The 24,146-nt window shown below is 39.6% G+C and overlaps 1 protein-coding gene across 1 annotated transcript in view; it reads right to left on the bottom strand.

The window, feature by feature from the left end:
• The window catches only part of BMERB1 (bMERB domain containing 1), a 52,481-nt gene that overhangs the window by 5,669 nt on the left and 22,666 nt on the right, over nucleotides 1-24,146 (bottom strand). Inside the window, exons 2-3 of the mRNA XM_086473123.1 lie at nucleotides 18,623-18,746; nucleotides 895-968 (exon numbers count right to left, since the gene is read on the bottom strand). Of these exons, the coding sequence (XP_086329249.1) occupies nucleotides 895-968; nucleotides 18,623-18,746 (198 nt within the window). The remainder of the gene's footprint in view (nucleotides 1-894; nucleotides 969-18,622; nucleotides 18,747-24,146) is intronic.

Raw genomic sequence — 24,146 nt, 5'->3', positions numbered from 1 at the left:
ATTTCATGACTGACCTTCTCTCTCCCTTCTGGGGAGGAAGCTGTCCTTTAGAGTTGCACAATAAGACGCGGGGAGAAAGTGATGACAACCAAAGGAGAGTCAAAACTTGTCCTTAATAGTTAGGCAGCAGCAAACTATTTCTGAAGGGTGCAAGAGGCCATGCAGTAATATCTGGTGTACAGGGCCCATTGCAGTTGCTGAGTGTTTTGCTCTGTTTATACTTGTTTTTCTTGAACCAAGTAGGGCTCCTGTGGATGATCTAAAACAGCAAAGCTGTTAAGCGAAGCAAAATTCCTCATTGATTTCAGCTGGAGTTTGGAGTTCAACTGCCCACAACTCTGTCCCTCTTTGGGGCAGCGAATGCACAGAAAATTAAGGCAAAACACAAAGCAGACTTTTGCCTGTTGCTTTTTGTAGAAACCCATTTTACTTTATTCTAGAAGGTAGGCTTAACTACAGGCATGACAATGTATTGGTATATCTAGGAAAAAAACCAATCATCACATTCACAGTGATGGCTATAACCTCCTTTCCTTTCTCCATTTTATCTTGGGTATCTCAGCACTCTGTCTTTTCTACCTGACAACCTCCGTGCCACTTCGTTCCCTTGAGATTGCCAAGGGAGTGCAAACACTAAGGAATGTGTACCTTGAGTGATATTTGCAGGGTTGCTGCCAAGGAAGCAGTGAAATATAGCATGAAAAGAAATTTAGAGACCAGGAAATTAAAGATGGGAAAGAAAACAGGAAGAAAAAATAAGGACAGAGGAAAGAGATATGAAACCACCTTGGAGGGGATTTCTGATTGTTAGGGGCAGAGGTGTGTTCCTGACACCATCCCCACCCATGCATCACCCAAGCATTATCCTAATATTGAGTTAGAGATAGCCATTACCTGGGATTGCTACCAAACTCTGCAGCTCTTTCTTAAGGTTCATAATGTCTTTGCACAGCTGGATGTCATCCATCCTGCAGAAACAGAAAGAGCATGGTCAGAGACATGCAAACTCTCTCCTGTGTTGATGGGATCGGCTAGATCTCATCTGAATATACGATACTGTCCCTTGTCTGAGACGTTGAAATGCAAAGGTTTAACCTTGGGCTATTGATACTGTTCATTCACCAAGTTTAACACATAGCAAAAGGTATTTAACACTAAATGCCTGCGGAGTCCTTGATTATTTGTCTTACTGGGATCTAATTTGTGCGTAGGTCGTATCTGCCACTGCAGATTAATTCAGACGTCTTTTGCTTTCTTGAATGTCACTGAACATTCTAGAACAGGTATCTGTGTATTTAATATTCACGAAAGACAGGTGTGCCATATTGCACATACTGCAGCCACGCTTTTCACTAGGGAAAAGTGCAAGGGTGAGCCTGGGAAGGGGCAGCAGAAGCCTTTATTTTATTTGGCACAGCCAAGACAAGGTTTACATTCCACTACCAACTTTCTTTGTGACCTTACTAATAACTTAGCCCCGAGACCAAAGATCTGGAAACTGTCATAATTTGGTTAGATAACCATTTTGAGGTCTTGTGCCTTGGGTGAATGTCTTCCACGGTTGATGTGAGCTCTTCAAATCCTTCATGTGTGCAGAAAGTCTGTTAAGATACAGAAGATGGCTAAAAAAAATAAATCTGTAACATTAGCAGAAACTGCACCTTCAGTTCTTATTGAAACTGATGCCTGTCCTGAGAGCTGCTACGCTGAATTATTCCCCTGGAAGCTAGCGAACTTCAGCGTTAGCTTCCTGGCACATGTTTTATTTTAGTGTTTCAGCCATCTAGGCAGCCAAGGCTCAGGTGTTGGTTCTGAGGCTGCATCATGGGCTTCCATTTTGAAATGACACCCTGTAGAATACAAAAAACAGCCTTTGTGATTAATCGTACATTCTGCAACTCGGATGTCACCAATGCTATCCTTGCCAACAGATCTCAGAGTTCTTGTTTCATAATCTTGTGCCTGAGAGTTGGATTTCATGTTGCCTAAGCACCTGAAGGTAGCTGAAGTGCTATCAGAACATGCGTTGTCACAGTGGTATTTCAAGAGAGAAAACCTTAGAGATTAGAACATGTGTATGTGAAAGCGAGCGCACAAAGGATAATGCAGTCAAAATTATTGAATTAAGTGAGGAGTGGGAAAAGTAGGTGTTTCTGGCACGAATAAGATTTTAATCACAACCCAGCAGCTTTCATCCTCCCTGCCACCTCTGCATGGAACACAGGTTTCCGCAGGGAGCTGTCCTTCAGCTGCTTTGCTCATGTTATTAAAAAATGTTGATCCTTTTATTATTTGCTGCTTTGGTTAACTCCATCTTGCCTGTTCTGCTACTTTCATTGTGCTATGACAGCTCTTCCTGCTGCCTTTTTAATTCTCTCTTTCCAAAATATGACAGTGAAATACATGTGATAATAATCTTTATTGCTGATCTCTTTTCCTTGTTTAGGTGCCACTGTCACCTCTGCTGGGGATCTGCTCTCCCACCATACATCTGTCTTGTAAGACTGACTTTTATGGGGAAGATCAGCATGCTAGCCTCAGGGCTAGTCCATGGTTCACTGCTGTATGTGTTTAGGACACTTGGAGGCAGAGATGTTTATACTGATGATTATTCTTACTTGAGTTCTCCATATTATTCATGCTGATCACAAGCAAAGCCTGTTTTACTCTTGAGATCAATCATGCTAAATGGTACTGAAATTACTTTTCTCAATTAACAGTATCTTAAACATTATCCCCTCAGGAGAATCAATATTCAAAATGTGCTGGGATGTGAGCAAGCCTCACAGCTCCTTATCTGTTCAACGTTCATGCAGTTTGGGTGTCATATTAATATAATCAGTGTTAATATATTTGAGGAAAATGACCACGGTTAACAAAGACAACAGTTTCTGGGCGAGAAACGTTCAATATTGAACTGTTGTATTCAAATGACATCTAGGGGCCAGACTCTCAACCAGTGAAGAGAACAATGAGAGATCTCCATGACAGACAGAGAGAGGATATTTTTTTTTCTGTAGCAGGTAAACTGGGCTTCATTCTGTGAAGATCTGAAAAATACTAATTAAAATACTTCACTGTATCACTTTGGCTCCCTGCCCTCCTCAAGGAACTCCTAAAAGCTAATGTCAGTGCTCTTTTCTCAGGTTTTTCAAAATTTAAAATATCATTGGCAGTATGTTCCAAGTGAGCAAGATCATTGATACACAATAGTCCCTACAGATCAATTTGTGGCAAAGGTACTGGCTTCATATTGCAACTGCAGTGGCAGTTACTCCTGTTATTTTGGATGGTCTTTAGTCTCACTGGAGAGCATACAGCTAGCACTCTCCATGTATATTCTTAGCATCTCTTTTTCCTGATGTAAACTTTGTTCCTGTCTTGTAACTTGCAGGAAAGGAATAAGTATGTGGCCATGCACTTAAGGGCTGTATCAACTCTGTGACGACCTGAATTTCAAAAGTCGTAAGCCAGATGACCCCTGCAGAGTCCCAGCTCTGTAGGCTAGCACGTTTTGATGATGGACAAAGACTAAACCCACCATCTGTACCAACCCCCTTAAGCACGTGGAACACCTTTCCTCCCATCTGTGTCAAACAGCCTTGAGTTTCATCCACTCCATGGTGCTGATTAGGGAAAAAAAGTAATTAAAAGATATGGTTAAATGACTAAAGGAGGGTTATGGGACATATTCATAAAAAACACGCGAAGGCTTCATCCATCTGACTTAATGAAAAGCAGGAGGTACAGTTGCTTGTAACTATAAAGCACAACACACATCTGCTAGCAAATAGTACTGAATGTAGGGCTACAACTGCTGTCCTGGGCAAGAGTCACCTTGTTGTCTTCAAAGAAAAGGGAAAAGGAGGAACTCCTGGGAAAGAAAGCTCTTGGAAGGCCATTCAATTTGTACTGGTACTATGAACCTTCCTCTCTTTTTCCTCCTTATGCTCTGGTTCTTGGATGTGAGCAGTTACAGGAGGCCCAGGAGAATTTAATGCTGCTTCTGAAAAAAAAAAAAAAAAAAAATCCCTGTGGATTTCTCATTTGAAAGATGGATAGTCAGGAGGGTTTGACTGAGAGCATATTTGTATTACTGTCAGACCTCTTTAGGAAGTAAAAAGAGCTTTTGGGAATCTTAAAGAGAGCAGGAATAGGCAGAGTAGAGAAAACGAAAGTCCTTTGGGTCCCCTCACCTTCTACAGAGAACCTGTAGTAACATGCTGAGCCTAATTCTGCAGCACCTTCTCTCCTAAGTTTTAAGTCAAATCTATCAGAGTGCAAGATGGGCAAGAGGAGAAGTTACACAGAGTATTGTCCAGCTTACTTAAGAGCACTGTTATGCTCCCTGTGCACCCGGTGCTTTTCTCTAAGGAGAGCAGCGCAGTCAGGTTGTTGGTCTGTGCAGAATGCAATGGCTTTTTCCCTATAGATACAGCATGGCATAGGGTACTGAAATGACACCCTCCAGGCCTGTTTAAGTTATCTGCAAAGCTGCTCGAGACATTTGCATAACATTTGCAATATACAAATAACCTTTGCTGAACTCTCTGTTCTCTGGAATAGGTAGTACCTTCTTTGCAGTCCCTGTGAAATTGTTTTTGATCTTGTAGAAAAAACACCAGTAAAGCAAACAGCAGTTACAATATGTCAGTTTCTCCCCCAGAGCTCAGCTTTAAATGTCTGCCCAGCAATCTTAAACACATGAGTTATGAGTATAATAAAACATTTATCTTATTAAGAGCCCAAATCCGTTCCTGGAGTAACTGAAGTTGAACTAGGCATGAATTCTCAGTGTGCTTTCATGTATTCCTGACACACTGCCTGCAATTTTGCTTTTCTTTTTCTTGATGGCTTATTGCAAGAAACCTTCTGTATACTTGGAGATATCACATAAGCATGCATTATTCTTTTCTCTCTTGGTATTTCAAGATATATAATCAAAACCTAAAAGCAGGTTCTCTGTTTGCCCCCCCCCCAAAAAAAAGATAAAATAGCTCATAATGAATAAACAGCATAAGCAAAAGATTTTCTAAACTTGTCACAAAATTGACAGGAAAATAAGAGGGTCATAAGAGTCTGCAGTAATCTGGCACACTGACTCAGCCCCAATACATGTTTCTGTGGTCCAGTTACCAGGAGAAGAATGCTCTCAGCGCTGTCATTCCCATAAGATCCACAAGTGAGGTGATAGCATGAGTCACCGGTGCCGTGCACCATCTGGACTGAGGGCGAGCAGGGCAAAGAAACAGGGAGATCTCCCGTTCAGCTGTGCCCTGGCAGGTCTCAGAGGCTGTGGAAAACAATGGCAGGCAGGACTTAAAAAAGAAACATTCTGAACTGGACACAGAGGAAGTGTTTTGTTTTGTTTCAACAGAAATTATTCCACAACAGCTAAATTTTTCTGTCTTCTTTTCAGCTGAGGAAGAAAACCAAATTCCCTAGTATAAGACCTAGGTACCATCTAGATCCATGGATGGAAAAAAAAGGAAAATTATAGTAAAAGGCAGTAGGAAAATCACTACACCTTAATGGTCAGCCAAAGAGAGAGAGATGGACAAGAAGTTTGTCAAATTATTGAGAGTAAGAACTATTAATAACAGCTACGTAAAGCATCAAATATCTTTTTCACTGATTTCAGGACAAGCAGAGCAGTTCAGTGTGTCCAAAGAGCTGCTGCCTTTGCTGAATGACTTTCAAAGCTAGAAATAGATCTGTGCTCCCTCCAGCATGTCTGTAAGAGGAGGTCTGAGATTCTTTTGTTTTCTGTTATTGTATTAAAGTGCTTGAAGTTAAAAAATGCACGTGGAGTGGTTTTGTTGGTTTCCTTCCCTCTCTTCCAAGAGGGTTTGCAGGCACTTAGGTTATTTTTAGTTCTGTTTTAATATATTCCTGTCTGAGAAGTGAAATGCTTGTAATTGTTAGAGTTTCTGAAGACTTTGATAGTGCCAGTCTAGGAGATGGCCTAAGAATCATACGTCATGCTAAGTCACAAGTCGATATGATTACACGTATCTAGAGAAGATCTCAATATAGGGAGAAGAAGATCTTTTCCTTAGTGGTTCCTATGTTCTTAGTCACCAAAGAACATGCTGAACACCAGCCAAGAGCAGACAGTAACAATGCAGAAGTTTGGGTGACTGAAGCAAAAAGCTGTGTAGAGATAAAAGAGAACTGCTACAGACAGAGATGGTAATGTGTTGTCAAGCTGCAGATTTGTTAAGGACTGAGGTGGGGAGGAAGGACATCAGTGGAGACTGCCTTTGGGGGACTGCAGGTGTTTAAAAGGCCTTGCCAAAGCTGTGGGGAATCCAGAATGGTGAAAGTATTCTGGGAACGGAAGAAAACAAGTTTATGTATGCCCCTCTACTACATTTGACTTCATTTTGTCCCTGTCAACTCATCTTAGTTTCTTAAAGCTTCTAATTATATATCTGTGAAATCACAGGCAACATTTAACGAATATAGCACACATTCTCTGAGTCATTATGGTGTGTGTTTATCACCTTGTTACTTAGTTCAGCACCTGGGGCTGCTCAGGCTGGAAGACACTGAGCTTGCAATTAAGGTAACAGATTGCTGACCAGCTTGCTTGGCAGGTCAGGTTACAAATCAAAAGTCCTATGATTAACTACTAAAATAAATGTGTCTATCTTGTCTTGTTAAAAGTGCTCTCTGATGGAGGAACCGTGGATAGAAGCACTGGACTGCAATTGGCAAAGTAATGTTTTAGTTCAGCTGTCCTTTGAGACAATTGAAGATGGCAGGACTTGAAAATCTCAGTCCCTGGAGGTCATATTCAAGGCATATTTCACAGAAATTCAGAACAGTGTCTAAAGAAGCTGTCTGTATTTCATTCTCACTGACACTGTTAAATTCTCTTGAGCTTGGCCATCTCCTCTGCCAGTTATGAAGTTTTACTGTCAACTTCAACAGTAACAAGAGGAGCTTTCCTGGAAATGACCCACTGTGGAGGGGAATATTTCTCATCGTGGCAAAAATTGACTAAGTTAATTTGGCTAAAAACACACAATCGATTTAAATTCAGAAGTATTTAACCTCATTTCAGTAGCATATAGAAGATTGCATGTAAAAGCATAGGGCCAGCTTATGTGCACAGTTCATTTAAACTGGTCTAGTAGTTTTATTTTTTTGTTATTAGACAGCGGAAGTAGGAAACTCTAGGTTTTACTCTGGCTATGTATTGTCTCTAGCAGAATCGATGATAAATTTCCTTCTTAATTTGCCTTTTCTTATTTTTAAAAACAGAAGAGCAGCTACTCGGTATCAAAGCTGAAAATAATATAAAGATACCTGGTATAAAATTAAACATCAACAGTCAGTTCATTTCAGGACTTTTCAATCCACTATTGAATCATCACTGATCTATACTCTCCTATTTACAACAGAAGGCAAGTGAGAGAGATCACTGAAATACCACAGATCAAGAGTTACACACTATTACAGAGCATCCTTGCTACAGGAAGATCAACTGTGCAAAAGGGTGGGCCACAGTAACTGTGAGTACTATATATGCATGATATATTATGAATAAATTATCTTGGATACATGGTCTCAGGGGAGACAATTCATTCTACCATGCACTCGTACAAACCAGATCACAGGCAGCTAAGAAATGGGAAATCAGAATCAGTTTGGGATGAAACGTTACATTCGAAGATACAGTGCTAAATTACTGACCTAAAAATTACTAAGTCAAAAGATTAAAGATACCCAGAGCTGCTCCTTCTTCTATTATCAGCAATTTGTGACAACCACAACACATCTTCAACACAGAAAATGATAATTAAAGAAAAATTTCCATTAAATAATTATTTTCCTAGCTGTCCAACACAGATAATAATGAAAATTTCTCCTTTTACATTTTTTTTTCTTTTTTAAGACACAAACATCTCAACTAACAAGTACTGTGTCTATAATTCATTATATTTGCTAATGATATGTTTGTTATCATACACCACTAAAAGAACGATTTTCCTTTCCGAGCATTTTAACGTAGCATATTTACTGCCACACAGTTGAAAGGGCAATGTCATATTTTCCTCTGGGGTTGATAGTTTGCTGTCAAACAGGGCAAAAGAGATGGCTCTGCAGAGAGATCAAACTGAGCAAAGGCATTTTTCTTTCCTCTCTGAGAGCTGATTTGTATTTATACTTTCAGCTTAAAGCGCACAGTCCAGAACTTTGCGATTCCGTCCTGAAGTCATGTTCCTGAGGCTTCCAGGCTCCTACCTGAAGAGCTGGGAGATCCTCACCAGAGCTGGACCTTTCAGGAGTTCCCAGTTCTACAGCGGGCATGCTGACACCCTTGAGGCCTACAGATTTCTAGGCAGTCCCCTAGAAATGCTGTCCTCAATCTGAGAAGCCTCAAGCTTTGAGTATCTGACAACTTTCCTTACAGAAACCAGGTTGCACCATTTCCCAGCTTACAGTTTCCTGGTTTTTTCCTCAAGCACTCTGAGTATTTGCAGGTGAGAAGCCATTGCAATGTGCTTGAGATGGGAAAGGTAAATGGGGGCGTACAGTCACAGCCACAAATTAATCCTGTCTTGGAGAACAGTGTGTGCCACACCAGGCTATATCAATGGGACAGCTATGGTATCCCTCATAATGCTAGGTTTGGTATTTTCCCTAATGGTAACTTATCTTATGAAGTCGACAGCCTGACATGTATATTTATTGAAAAATATGTATCATCACACAACTGCCTCCTTCTCTACAGCATTTCAAAATGCATCCTATGTTCCTAGAGCAAGATAGAATCAGAAAAATAAAAAAGGAATTCACAGTAAGTTATATTGTATTGTTAAGATTACAGAACTGTGAAGGAGAAAAGATTTATTACTCCTTTCCATGAAAAGACAGATCTTATCTGAAAACACTGACAACAAGAACAGCTCTATTCATGAAAAAAATATGGTTTTGTTGGTGTTATTTCTTTGCACTACAGTAACAGATAGCTGCCAAACTCAGAGAAAAGTACTAGATGCTGTACCTGTAAGTAAACAGTCCTAATAGAATTCCATGCATAATTTAAGAGATGATAAGACAGACAATATACAGTACAAAGACAAAAAGTAGCAGAGAAAGAATCAAAACTAGTCAAGAAAGTGAAAGTCAGAACAGCTGCTTAGCAATATATAACTAGCAAGTTACCACCACTATTCACACCTTTGACAGCCTGTTTATCTCTTTACACTCTCCCTGCCTCTCACCTTTACCCAGGGTGAAGTTTAGTGTATGTCACTGTTGCCACATGTGGCATTAAGCCACTGAGAAGTCACAGTTGATGCTACATTAGTGAGTCACTAGAAACAGAGAAAGTTGTTTGAAAAAGTAATTAAAATTTGAAATTAACTTTGTTCATACTAAGATTACTGCCTTTTCTCACTACAGAAAGGAAACACTGCGTGTGAGCAGGCTTTGTAGTACAGTATTACTTTCTGAGTTTAGCCAGTGACAAGAGACTTTGTTTCATGCTCCCACTTTGTGTGAGTCTACTAGATTTATTGCGCTCATCCTAAATTAAAACATAGGATTTCTAAGTTGGTTTATTGAAGGTTATCATCACCAAAGGAATTAACCTCTCACTTCTGTAGTTCTTGTGTAGCTTGATGTTGCTTCACTTTGCAGTGGTTGCATAAAGCTAGGCAATCAACAGACATACCTTTTTGTACTTTAAAATACCAATGTGCTGTGCATACTGCAAAAGACATAAAGGTGAGAAACCTATCTGACCTCTGTTGAAGTGTTATTATTCTTAGAAGGAATATGGACTATACATTTTCCTCCATGATGAATTTGCCCTGAATTCGAGATTCTAACATTATATCCAACACTCTATTACTGACTATCCCACCTCTGATACTACAAGCAATGGGTACATCAATGTCACAGCAGCAAAAGAGATTTATGGTATTTTTGCAAAGTGGGAAAAGGATAAATGTTAAAAAGGCAAGTAAAGAAAAAGTAAGCCTGACTGGAAGCAAGAAAAAACAAAAGAAAACAGGGATTAATTATGTACTCTGGACAGCTAACGAAGCTGTGGGACTGCTGGTATGAGTTTATTACCAGGGCAAAGTCAAGTTGCAGCAAAATTATCTATATAAAAGGTAATTGTTCCTGGGATTACAAGTAAGCAAACATAATAGCATAAAATGATCTAAAAACCTGAATGGATCTATGGAGAATTTGGATTATGTTGATATTATGAGCACTCTGGAGAAGAGGGAGTAACCTAATAGTGTGTAGTGAGATTACACAAAGGCAATGACCAATTTTAATTCTGCTAAATCAATGTGGAAGTGAATTTGGCTTTTTCACAGTATTAGTTTAGCAATATAATAACCACACAGGCATTAAGCAAACACTCTGTGTGTTATATTTGTAATATTTTTACAGATAAAAAAAGTTTAATGAGGTAAGTAAAACTTTTCAATAATTGCCTAAAGCAACCTAATAGGGCTTACTATTTAATATTTTGTATTCCCTATAGATTAAAAAATTGAGATTCAGTATCACCTACAAGGCAGAAATAACCACTCCCAAGACAGCTATCACAGGTGGAAGCAACTTCCACAGTTTTAGTTCAAGGTCATCCAATATAGCTGGCTTCAAGTGCTGTGTTCCATCTGGAAAGCCAGCAGTATCAGGCGCTGGCACATTTCCCAAGGAGCATGTTTCATGATGACAGTGAATACTATTTTATAAGAACTCCGTGCCTTTTCTTTTCACAGGCATAGGCAGTAACTGTGGGTGATAAGATCTCACCTATACTATTAATATTTACTGGGTCAGAATATGCTAATACATTTTAAAATGCATGAATTTTGCACTACACATTATATTGAGGTTCAGTTTTGATCTGTTCTTATACCACGTTGAGGTCTGAGCTTTTGCTGCCTGTTTCCTCTGTCAACTAAACTCAGCTAACACACACACATTATCCGTTTTTACAATCATGTCTTTCAGCACGGTAGATTTCCATGCCCCCCCAGTGATATGAATCCTAAACTGTTTCTGAAGCCACACACAAGTATCCGTAGCAGTAACACATTAAATGTGCAACGAAGAGGATGCTGCCTGAGCACTCCCTCAGCTTTTGGGTCTGGTTTTTCTCACCAGGAAATTAAAAAAGGAAGTGGGACAGGAGAATTAGAAAGGGAGGGTGTGCGTATTCTGAAGTGGTACGTTTGCTTTCCTTAACAGCAAAGACAGATTGAAAATTCACTGTTTGACCCCAAACTGTTTTTATAGACAACATTATAAGAAATGAGCTGAGAAGCCTAAGAAGCAAATGAGGGGGAATGCTGGCTAGCTATAAACTGATGCTTTTCTGTACATATTCTCTCCTTCAATACGTGCTGAGTCCTCCCTCAGCTTTTCTGAAAATAAACCCAGAAGAGTTGGAGATAGCATATGATGGCTTTAAGCTGTATTTTCATTTCCTGGGCTGGGTGGAGATGGTCACAATGGCTCCTGGCATAAGTTTATGAAATTTCACGGTATCAGTAACATAGAAGGAGAGATGCTACAGACAGCCACAATTGCCACATAACCTTCGCGTATTGGAGGTCCACCCTGGGCACTAAGAGAGGAAGGGTCTTGAGACAAAAATAGGATTTGATAATGTAATTACAGAGCAAATCACAGTGTATCTGCTCTGCTGTGACTATGGTTGCCTGAGATAAAATGTGATTGCATAACGTAAATTGTGGCATTACCTAACTGAGGAAGGCTTGATTTTATAATCCGAAAATTGGTTCCATGTAAACTTTAGGTAATTCTTCATAGCAAGCAGGTATTCAGCTGGAAATAGTACGGACTTCCTGGATATGAAGAATGCAGCTGTCTTCAGCTGCCCTCCTTTTCTTTTTAAAGGAGGAAATAACAGCATGGAGCAAAGCAAAGGACAGACTTGCAAAGGCTACTATCTGACTTGCAGTTTGCACCAAGGTCTGAGAAATATCATGACCTGTTAATTAATTGCTTCAGCCAATTTTGCCTTCTTTATTTCTTTGTATTGATAAAAAGAAAACCAAGAATTATCAGAAAGCTGGCCTCTTTTAAAGTATACACTGCAAGATGAACTATTTCACTGGGGTATACAGCATGTATTCTGTTAAATAGATAAAAGAGTTCAGCTGTTTCCCTTGCTTTTCAAATAAAAAAAAGATCAAGGGACAGGCTAAGAACATGCTGTGAAACACCTAATTTTATTGCACTTCACTCTGCAAAATTAAAAGCTGTGTTTTGCAATAAAGAAGCCTCACATATTTGAAAATCAGAGACATCAATTGGAGTTTCCTGCACTGCATGTTTTTGCTTTACTTCAGAGTTCCACAAAGTTTTACTGTTTAAATGTAACTTTCTCTTTAAGTGCTTTACATTTTAATTACTGAAAAGAGGTCTCACATTATGTTTAGTACACCAGTAAGGAATTTCCACTATCTGCAAGGCAGAGACAAAGAGCGTACAAGTGACTACAAAGCAGTACAAAAGAGTGAAAACCACATGTATTGCAACTGTACGGATATACCTAGTCTTCACTTAAAAATTTTTGGTGTTTCATTTTTAAACAGGGTAAATCCTGTTTCCACTGTTCCCACTGAGTGTTCGCTTCTTCTGTATTTTGGGGAAGTTTTTCTTTAACACAATGATAGGTAGACTACAGAAATATCTATATTAGTCTAAGAGCAAACACTGGCATTCCCCTTCAGCGGTAAATTATTGGTCTGTCACTAAAACCCATTGCTCTGTGGAGCTGTGGACAGTACATGACTTGTGGGCCTGGTATAGAGATGTGGACAAATTGCAGCACCTTCTTAATGATATCTTCTGAATTTTGAAATAATTTTGATGTATATTAGTACACACCTGACTTGTTCACCAGTCAGGAATGATGCCATTTCTGGAAGCTGTCAGTAGATGTCTGCCAGAGAGTTTAATTTTCAGAGCTGTGGCCCGTAAACTGCACTGAGTTCAGGTTTGGGCCGGGGTGCTTGGCCTTCTTGGGTGTTGTACTTCGGGTGATCTGAGTGAATGTTTTTATTGAAGGACAGATGGAGGACACATGCATTTAACAGCCCTGCATAAATATCTCTGTTTTCACACAGGCCTCCTGGGATGGACTTGCCAGTGCTCCATTGCCTCCACCCAGAGCCAGGGGCATGGGAGGTGGTCAGTAGGAAAACAGTTTTTTGAAGGCCTTAGCTGGCAGCCCACAGCCCTCTACACCACACAGCCCAGCAGACAATAAGGGGAGCGCACAGAGTTTGTGAGGAAGGAGAAAAATTCCTCAAAGCTGTTGCAAGAGGAAGGTGGGTGTCAGGGGAAGTGTTGCTGCAGTGGCTCCACAGGCAGGGCAGCCATTTTGTATTGTGTGGCTGAGCTGCCACAGAATGGCGGCCATTTTGTCTCATGTGGCCACAGAGTTCATTTTGCCTGTGAGGGCAAGCAGTTAGCACTGCCTTGCATGGCACTGCAGTGGAAAGGCCTCTATGAAGGACTCCCTCTAAACGTTGAAAATAAAGGAATTTTTGCTGCCCTTTCCCTTTTCAAACCAGAATCACAAACCTGCAGGCAGGTGAGGTCTCTTACCTGGTGCCTAACTTCAGTATCACGTGAGTTACTGTTGCTGACTGGGTGTCCAAATCTCTTTCTAAAGGTGGAAAATTTCTTCCTGAGAAGACTAACCTTTCTGTTGATGGCCCAGGGCAAAGATCGTGAGTAATTTTAATATCCAGTACAGCACAAAGCAACTTGCTTATTCACAATGTGACAGCTGCAAAGAGGTGGAGGGAAATTCATAAACTAAAAAAATAAGCTTAATCACAGAAATGCATGTGAATTTTACTCAAATACAATTGAAATTTCCTTCACTTTAATTTTAAAAATCTGAGTCTGTTAACTAACAGTATCTTTGATAGACATAGGCTAACAGATGAGACACAGCCTGCTCAGATATGTATGAGAAAAAATACCCACATACAGTTTTGTATGGTTTTTGAACACTACTCAGTACCACTTTTTAAATCTAATACTATTAAATCCTTTTATTTTTGAGTTTAATCCCACTGCCTGATTCCCAATTTCTTTAGAACTTCCTTTGAAATAATGATGATTAAGTATCTGGCTTTTATTTCTTCACCATCCCACTCTTTCTTTCACCCCTGCAGGGTGACTCTTGTAAAGCTTTTAGCGATGATGAACTGTTCAGTAAAGATTTTATTTAGATACTGAAGTGTTACCAACTGTGAGTACTGCAATGTAACATTTGTGTAGTGACGTAGGAGCAACATATTTCATTTTATGCTTTTTGTTGTCCTACAGAATACATTGGTATTACTTTGTTCAGTGGGGGAAGGGAACACAGACCTCATAGTATTACTATGGTAAAAATACAGCCTCAATGCCTTAACTTTCAAAGCAAGAAGAGCTGTCTGTTTTGCTACAGACTCCCTCATGTAGAGTTTACATTGCTTGAAGAGAGACATGCTATACAGATCACAGCTGAGGAACTACCTAAAAGAATATTACATTATCAATGGTCTCACATATCAGCAGGAAAAGTTTTTACTGGTTCACACACAGAAGTGTGAAAAATTGTCCCAGTTTGGCTGGGACAGAATCACAGCCCAGCCATGCTAGGCAGGCCATTAGCAGTTTCGAGTCAGCCAGGGGCAGCTGACCTGAGTGAGTTACAGGTGTAGCCCATCCATAATGTCTGGTCATCATAAAGGGGAAGGTTTGCTGGGGAGACAGAGCTCCTGAGGACTGCTTCCCTTTCAATTGTGACTGCTGTGCATTTGTTCAGCTGGGTACAACCTTGTGTGCCTTTGTTGGTATTAGTGCTATTTCATCAAATCTGTTTTCACTTCAACCTGTGGGTCTCCTCTCCTTTTTCTGATTCCCCCTTCCCGGCTGGTGAGGGGTCATGGGGTGATAGAGTGTTATAATTTGGCCCCAGATATGAGCTAAACATAGACAAAAATGCAAACCAACTCCAGGTCTGCTGCGCATCCAGATCTGGCTAGGGTTTTTTTGGTTTTAGTTGGATTTGGGTTTTGTTCTGTTTTGTTTGTTTGTTTTTCTTTGTACTAGCTGATATGCTAACCCAGAGCGGTTCTCTGCTAAATGCCCTTATTTTTATGGTTACTGCATTTGTCTGGCCAAAATGATGATGTAACAGTTAAAGACAACAGTGTTGTTGCAGAGCTGCTTCAACGTCAGTAATGCTGAATTTTATTACTATACCATCTTGATCTTTTTTGTACATCTTCAAGGAAAACCATAAGTTCAATTAGCAGTCTTAGAGCAAGTTCCTTCCATGGATTAAACGCACATCACTGACGGGAAGAGCTTGTTCTGATTTCCATTAGCAACAGGTCTAGCTTGTAGTGTTGTTTTCTAATTCTTGAGTGTGAATATTGTTAAAGTACAGTGTCTGTGCCGTGAAGAGTTGTAGTAGCTGTTGGTGTGTGCAAGTAAAGCTGGCAGGCTGTATGCATCTACCAGGAGGGAGCCGTGGCCACCATTAGGGTTGGTGATACACTCAGAGCAGAAGCCCTCGAGCTTATTTATTTAATTATTTATTTTTTAAAGCACAGCTACAATGTACTTTGTCCTAGCTTTAGCATCTGGCTACATGTAAATAAAAAGATCTGTCATACAAAGAGACAGTGAGAAGAATGAACCATTACTTTTAAAAATGTAGCTAGAGATGTAAGCTGTGGCTGGATGCCTAAGTGATACAGAATTACTTCAACGTGTTCATGCTTTTATAAGAGCTTAAAAAAGCTCAATTTACCTCAAGAGAATTTCTACTCTGTTGCTAACAGCATGAGGGGAAAAAATGAGAATACAAACATATCACACATTTTCTCCATTACTGTGTTTTGTCCTTTTGTTATAATTGAACAAAAAGCTAAAGCAGGTACAAGAACTAAAGAGATCTGGTTCTCATTAAAGCTGGTCTTGAAGTCAGCAGCCTGAGTGTAGGTGTAGTACCACTAGTTAGCAGCCACGTGCTCAAAGTCAAGTCTGCCTTAAACCAGAGGCGGCTCAGTTTCATGCAGTTGCTTGTATAGGTCATTCATAGGGGAATTTAGTCCTGTCAGAAGAAAACAATTACCAAAATTCATGACCTACATACAGACTTCTGGTCTTGGGACAGTGGCAATGCATTATTTCAGGAAACAACTGAAAAAAAAAAAAATATGGCCACACATAAAGTCTTCCACAATATGTATATGAATTAGTTTATGTAACTTGCTTAGTTAAACACATACAAAATTTGGACCACTGAGGTAACCATGAGTCGTGCTGTTAATCTCAGCAAGAGGTCGTTAAAAGATGCTTCTCATTGAAGACAAATGCCACCAAGCCCCTCTGTCAGTGTGAACTATCCAGAATGAAAGGCAGTAAAGAACAGGTGCTGCTCTATTACTTGGGCATCACCAGCAACATGCGTCTCACCTGTCAGGAATAAAATGTAAAAACATTTTAAAAATTAAATAAAGTCAAATAGACAACTTTTTTGACCCCTAAAAGCTATTAAGGGAAGCATGTTCTAATTCTGGAGGCCTTTGTGAATGAGAGAGCCTGCTTTTTCTTTCACACTTGATGAGCCAGTATGAAGAACTTGCCTATTGTAAATGGGCTTAGAAAGATGGGGAGCCTACAGGAGGCTTGAAAAATCATGATCAGTGCAGTCTTGGTTTGCCAGTAGAGTCCCAGTGCAGAGACAGATCCTATCTCACCGTTTCATTCAGTAGTGTTAAAGTGAATTTAACTGCCTCAAGGATTAATGAGCAGTGTCAGGGTATTCTGCCACAGAGAAGGGAGCAGTTGAGCTAGAAAGCTGTGTGAATATCCCTGGAAGAGCAGTCATCTTGGCCCACTGCTGCTGAAGGAATGAGAGTCTGTGGCAGTGGCAACAGACCTCAGTCCCTCTTGCTGAAGACAGTGGCAGCAGCAACAAGCTTGGCTTTCCATGAATTAGAAAAGACAAAAAAAAGGGGACATCTCTGGCAGTTGCTGCCTCTGTCACCTGCGTGCTTTGCTAATACCTAGGGCCAAACCTAGTGGAGACTGATCCTCATAAGAGCTTTCCTCAGCCAGTGAATGGCTGGGGAGTGCTCTTGGGTGGTTCTAGGCAGAGCATGCTTGGATGATCTCTAATGCAGGAAGAGTGCTGTTGCGTGGTATGAATGTCAGTTATACTTCCTTTTCAATAAGCAAGCTCCTCTGTTAAATTCCTTACTCAAACACCTGCTAGGCAATACAGTGTGATGAGTGTGAGCATGGTGGAAATAAAAAGAACAGACTGGATAAAAGAACAAACAGAACAAGTGAAGAACATGCAAAATGATGACAAGCAGATGTCTGACATGGCTCACGTTCACTAGGACAGTTTATTTCAGTGCTTTGATACAGAAAATGTCAGGAGAAGTGCAGGGTTCAATGATGCACTAAATTTATGTACAAGCCAATAACCAAGTAGTTATTTGACTACCAGGAGCAGTTGTGACAAAACCTTTCCTGTTTACCTTATTTGCACTACTACGACAGCATTATTAAAGGTTAGTGTCGCTGTTATCAAACCTTATTTCCAAAGGTGTCTAAGCAGTGATTCTGGGCTGCAGTCTTCTGAGGTGACAGATGTTAGTGCTGTCTGAGGGTGAGGCTTTCAACTTCTGGCAGTGCAAGACAGGGCACTGAAACTAACCTCCAGGTGTAAGGGTTAAGGTACCAGTCCTATCTTTGTACTTTAAAGAGAGGAAAGAGCAAGTGAGTTTTTTCAGGCTACTATAGCTTTATTAATGCCAAGGGTCTGGGTTTGGCAGGTTTAGATCTACTGAGGTTCTTCGCCTGTCAGCAAAGGTGTGAGTTTCTGACCTCAGCTACTCACAGACAGATGGGAATTAAAAATAATATACTCCTTATTAATAAAAAGTCCCGTCTTCTAAATTCAGCGATTTAGTAATATAAACCCTATTGATTTCATCATCAGAACTGGATTAATATTCATTAACCGTCAGGGAGGCTCCTATGCCTGACCCTTTTGGCAGTTTTGAAAAATCTCTCTTGGAATATTGCTATTTAATTTGATACATCAAACGGCTTCCATTTAACAAATGTCAGATCTTGGCTGCTATTAGTCCAAAACATAGTGTGCTCTCTTGTGACATGAACTGTCTGAGACCACTAATGAAGTGAGGAATAAAGCCTGAATTAGGTTTGACTGCAGAAGCTCCAAATCCCCTACCTGTTGGTATTTTCTTCAGACAAATATCCTTCCCACCAAGGGTTGAAGTCAGTTATAAAAATATGCTCTGTAGACATGTACTTTGCTAAAATTTCCTTTTGTAAGTAATAAGTCCCTTTTATGTCTTCTGCAAATCATACTGAATAAAAAAGGTGATTTCCATTGCAGCTACAAAATCATTTCCCAATGGCATTTTGCAAGCATTCACCTAACTGGGATGCTCTTTATGTTTCTTCCTTTCAAAAATTCAAGCAGATGAAAGTCTTCTAAATAGCATTCTTTCCTATTTTGATTAATTTTGCATAGTGTTTTCCCAGAAGTATTGATACTTACATAAACCTGAGTTCTGATTCTCTCCTGACTAAGACTTCCCGAAGTCTCTGGATCTTTGCCATCTCAAGCTCAATTTCCTCAGGCATCATTGTTGTTTCAGCCATTGAAATGATGTCAAGTTGATCTGTGTGTAAAAGCAGAGAAATGAATTAAGCTAGTCAAACTGTTGTAATGGGGTTTTTTAGGAATGTAAATTTAATCACAGAGCTGTCTGACTATGGGGTAATTAATGCAAGTAGTAAAGAATATTCTAGCTGGATGCTACGTTGACTGGTTTCTCTATTGTTTTGCTTATTACTTTCAAAGTAACTATTTTAAAGTGAAAGAACCCCTAAGACAAAGTGACATTAATTTTGTTAAGTCAGAATCTATCATACCTCTAAGGAATCCCAACACAGTACATAACTGTAACTACTGTTCCTTAATTGATGTCTCTACAAACTTTGAAAGAACAGCCACAGACTGCTACAAAATTCACTCAACTCAATTACTCGCAAGTTTGAAGAGGCCCATCTCGGCACAAGTGCAGGCAATGTAAACTGATGAGGGTTTCCCATCTTTAATTCTCATAACTCTTCATGCCATTCCACCATGTCAGCTTGACTAACAGCTAAACACCAGACCCACTACAGAAGAGCCAAGGTTGTGATCAGAAATGATGTAGGGCCTAATCCTTCAAGGGGCTGAGTGTCTCTCACTAGGGCATTGAAATCAGCTGAGGAAACAAATAGCATTTTGTGGTAATTACTTGGCAACTGGTAAGGCCAGGGTCCTTCTATGATTATTTCTCTATAATTGATGTATTACCTCTTCTAGTCCAGAGAGAAACAGGACTATGAACTGTGTTCACTGAAGGGCGAAGGAACTAATTTATAGAAGGTGGATTTGGGAAGGAGCAACTTGGCCCCTTGAAAACCTTATTCCAAGGGTTCACCATACTTGGCCTTCATTTTGAATAAGAATTTAGAGAGTAAAAAACAGAGTGCCTGAATGTTTTGGTACCCGAATGGAGACATATTGCTGAAAGCAGGCCTGTTTCAGATGCATTGGTTTAAAAAAGGAAAATGGAGAGGTATGTATGTACTCAGCATGATTATGCAGAAAACAGGAGATAAAAAGCTGTTCAATTAATTAAGAGGAGACAAATTTCCAAGTCCCTCATGACAGACTAAGCACAAACAGCTGAGAATGGTTTCTGACAGAAACTTGGAGTAGGAATGAAACTACAAAATCTCAACAGAGCCCCTGCATGAGCTTAGCTTACAAAGACCTCTTCTTCCAAAATGGAAGCAAAGTAAAGAAATTCTATAGGATAAAAAAGAAAATCTATTTTCTTTATATGTAAAAAATATATTTTTAAAAAAATTATCCTTCTAGTGTTGTCTGCAAGTCTTGGCATCACTTCATAACGAAGAAAGTGGGCAAATAAATATTAAAAATCAGTCTTTTTTTCAAGGTAACAATCTTGAGGGGAAAAAAAATGACACATTTTGAAACGTCTCTCATGAGAGAACAATCATTTCTCAGTAGTTGTTTTTAAAATTCAAATTGCAAAAGGGGTTGGTAAAGGAAGGCTATCAGGTGTGTCTGAATACACAGCTGCTGCCTGTAGAAGATGGATTTTCCTATTAGAAATCATTATGTTGAGGTGTATTTAGTTGATGTATAGCCTAGATGTCCTAAGAAGTGCTGTTCTAGCTCTGTCATTGATGGCTAGCTTCACAGTAAAGCACATGAGTCTTGAAATCCTAGCCACTAACTTAGATGTTGAAATAGAACCTAAAAACCTTGGAAATTCTAGATCTGTTTGAGGAAGGTTGAATGCTATGGGAAGGAAATGCCTTAGGGACTGTATCCAGCCCCACCCTTTCCCTCCCCTCACACCCTTATCTGCGTGGGTGGGAATGAGGAACCATAGCTTGAATTTAGTAGCAGAGTACCTAAAATGCTGTGCTACCAACAACAGATGGGCAGAATTATAATTCAGTTTTCACTAGATGTTTATCAGACACCAGTAGAAAGAAACTAGAGCAAAGATTCTCTAAGTATAGTTTTCCCTCTTGTTGCTTTTTGGGGTTCTGGAGTTATTTTAACTGCTTGCAGCATAATTTGCTTTGGTGCAAATTTATTTTCCAACAATATCAAGCAGGAGTTAGGAATTTATTCTGATGCTACCATGAATTAAAGCCAATAATACCGATAATTAGAAAGATAAGCCACAAACTTATTACACATACATATTTTTAAATTAGTTCTCATGAGCTCAGAAAACAGTCAAGGGGCGGGGGTGGGTAGTAACTGTCTTATTTCCACTCTGCAACTCTAGCTGTGAATGCCCCAGTGTTACCCCTTGGATCAGATCAGCTATCATACTGTGATTTCAATAATTCAGGAGGGGAATCATGAACAAGCCTTATGCCCTGAGTATGTGCTTAAAGCCAACACAAGAATTAGTGTGACAAGCAGTAGTCTAGTCCGACCTCTTGCAGCATAGTCACAGATTCTCGTTCACATCCCACTCAACATGTGCTTGAACCAGAGCAAATATTTCTGAAGGCTATCCAAAATTATGCAATGCTTTTAAAAGAATCAAAAATGTAAGCAAGTCACCACAAGTCTGAAAGTGGAGGGAAATAAATATAGAAACTGTAAGACACTAGTTTGCAACTCGTCTGCAAACTTAAGAGATGTAGTTAGAATAATACGGAGGTATAAGGAGTGGTTTCATTTATCTTCACAGCAGTACGTCTACTGTGAACATACTGTAAGGTGATTAATTCTCATGGAGATCTCAAACTGGAAGGACGATTGGCAAGAGCTGGATTAAGGGACCTTGAGAGGAAAAAACAGACCAGGCAGTTGAAATGGGAAGAAATTTGAAGGTGAGGATATAGAGAATTGAGTATGGAGACACTGTGGTGCCTGAAGAGATTAAGAGCCCATTCTAGAGGGGCAAGCATGGTATTCCAAGGAGAAGGAACTGAAGTCAATCCATACTTTATGCATGTTCACCTGTGCACTATTAAGGAACAACAACTTTTTTGCATCGGTTCTTCAGCTTTTCTAAACCTCCCTAACAGGTAAAGACTAAGTGAGCTTCTTTGACAGCTGCCAATTCCCTTTATATAGGTGAGTCCATAGGTCTTTTACACCCAAGACAGCTGCAGTATACTACCCACTTCAGCCCCCTCTGAAAACAATGCATTTTTAAGGCAGGCTTTGAGGGAAAAGGCACAATTAGAACACCATACTTCGCAGAAAACCTGAAACAGTAGAGCACGGGTGTGAGGACACTCTGGAAATACAAGCCTCTGAAGAGGCCACAGGTCAGAATTCCCACCCCACACCTTCACCACTGTGATTCTCACAAATCACCAACCTGTTCATGTCTGAATTTCTCTTCTTATATTGTGGATAACTGACCCAACATGGCAGCAGCTATGCTGAAGGATAATTAATTATTTTTCATAAAATAGTTTGAGCTCCTGGGATGTAAATCACTTGGGAAAGAATATGTTAACATTATTAAGCCTTTGAGTAAAGTTGAGTAAAGCTCTAGCTCTGTCCCAGTGATGAATGATACCTTTAGTGCTTTGAGACATGATTCTGAATAGCTTCACACAGAAGTCTCTTACCTTTTCATAAAAGAAAGAAACTTTTCCTTTTATTTAAAGCAGGCATGCATTAATCAACTATTTTTTAACATATTATTGTTATTAAGCTATCTTTCTGGTAATGAGCCAAAATTCATAATGTAAAAATGGAGACAATGCTGAGATTAGTCACAGCCAGTGACAGGATGAAACTATTTTGTCTGCTCTGCAATCTCCAGGATAATTTTCAGTGACAAAGAAACAAGTAAAATATTATTACTGTATGCACAAAAAGATATTCACATGAAAATAATTACTATATAGAAATAAAATTATCAAGCTATTACATATAATGAGAGGGACTGAAGAGATAAACCTGGCACTATTTATGCATATTTTTTGCTTCAATTTAAATGCACACTGGTATAGTTAAACTAGGTATTAACTTAATGATCGCATTTCATCCTTAGTGTGCCAGGCAGAACATTAGCCACCTGTGATGAAAAGCAACAAAAAATAAAATGCCTACTAAGTCAGTAAGTGCAAAGAAAACTTTAAAAGAAGCCTGAAGTGATACAATGAGAAATGTGAGAATGCATCACACCTGATGTCAATAGTTTCAGACAAATTGGTAAGGAATGCTGTAAGGAGAAAGTAATTATCAGCAAAAATCCTTGCTGTCACTTGATGCGAGCATATTGTTGACAGAGAAGCTCATTGTGCTCTACAATCATGAGCTGGTTTAATTCTAATTTGGTAGTTTTGTTATCATCATCTTTGTAAAAGACATGGAGAAGATGAGGTGTATCAGTAACACAAAGGGTCCCAAACCTATGCTGTAGGAACCCAAAACTATGTCATTGTTATTCTGGTGGTATCCACATACTGAACAGCAATCAGACCTCTACTCCATGAACACCTAAGGTGGTATGCAGGCAATTTGCAGTCTAGAGGCAGCAAGAGCTGAGTGATGAGTTGCTTATGGATACATAGCAAGCCTGTGGCAGAGTCAGTACAAGGTCTGATGGATCATGGTGTCTCTTCAGGACACTGTTTATCCTTTTTCTTGCTTGTGAAACTGTTGCTGTTGGAAACTATCAGTCACTCAGCCTTGAAGAGTCATCTCAGTCATTTAGCAACAGAAGAGCTCCAGCACAGGTAACAGTAATGGCCCAGCTACTCTGCCACTTTTTTTTTTTTTCATCTTTGACATGGATAAACCATCTTAAATGAGACTCCGTGTTTGTTCAACGCATGACTGCTGAGAGCTCTTTAAAGAACTGCAGCACAAACTAGCTGCATGGCTTCTCTAATGTGGACACCACTCAGCAACAAATCTGGCTGCTCGGCCCACTCAATTACAGTGCTTCAGTTGAAAATAATTTTAAGTCATTGTTGTCCTGGATTGGATTTAAACTCAGCAATTTAAGGCCTATTTCCACTCCCTTAAATTGTCCAATAATAAGATAATCCTTGTTAAATGGCTAAGTTTTGTTCCAAATCTGAGTCAGTACTTTTGAGGCTTTCTCAAAGAATTCAGTGAAATTCTCAAATTAACCCTTTTTCACTGAAGTATATTAAATGCTAACAGAGTACGGTGCAGCAAGTACACTCTTAATGCTGTTTCAGGTAAGAAAATCAAGACTTTCAAGACCACTATTAGCTGATCGGTCAATGCAGAAGTAAACAGGAGGCACAGGTTAGAGACAGATGAAGAATGAACCAGATGGTGCAACTTAAAAACAGCACACTTGGTGGAAATTGAAATAGTTGCATAATGCAGAAAAATAAATTGTTACAGTACAAAATATTCCAGATAAAAAATGTCCATGTGAAAAGAATCAGATGATGCCTGTAGTTTGTCACTAGCTTGTCACCTGGAGGCACAAATGACTAGTCTTGTAGCCAGGCCTTTTACTACACCTTTTACT

This window comes from Leptosomus discolor, chromosome 14 (assembly GCF_034619465.1).
Source record: "Leptosomus discolor isolate bLepDis1 chromosome 14, bLepDis1.hap2, whole genome shotgun sequence".
NCBI lineage: Eukaryota > Metazoa > Chordata > Aves > Leptosomiformes > Leptosomidae > Leptosomus > Leptosomus discolor.
This window is presented reverse-complemented; position numbering and strand designations above follow the sequence as displayed.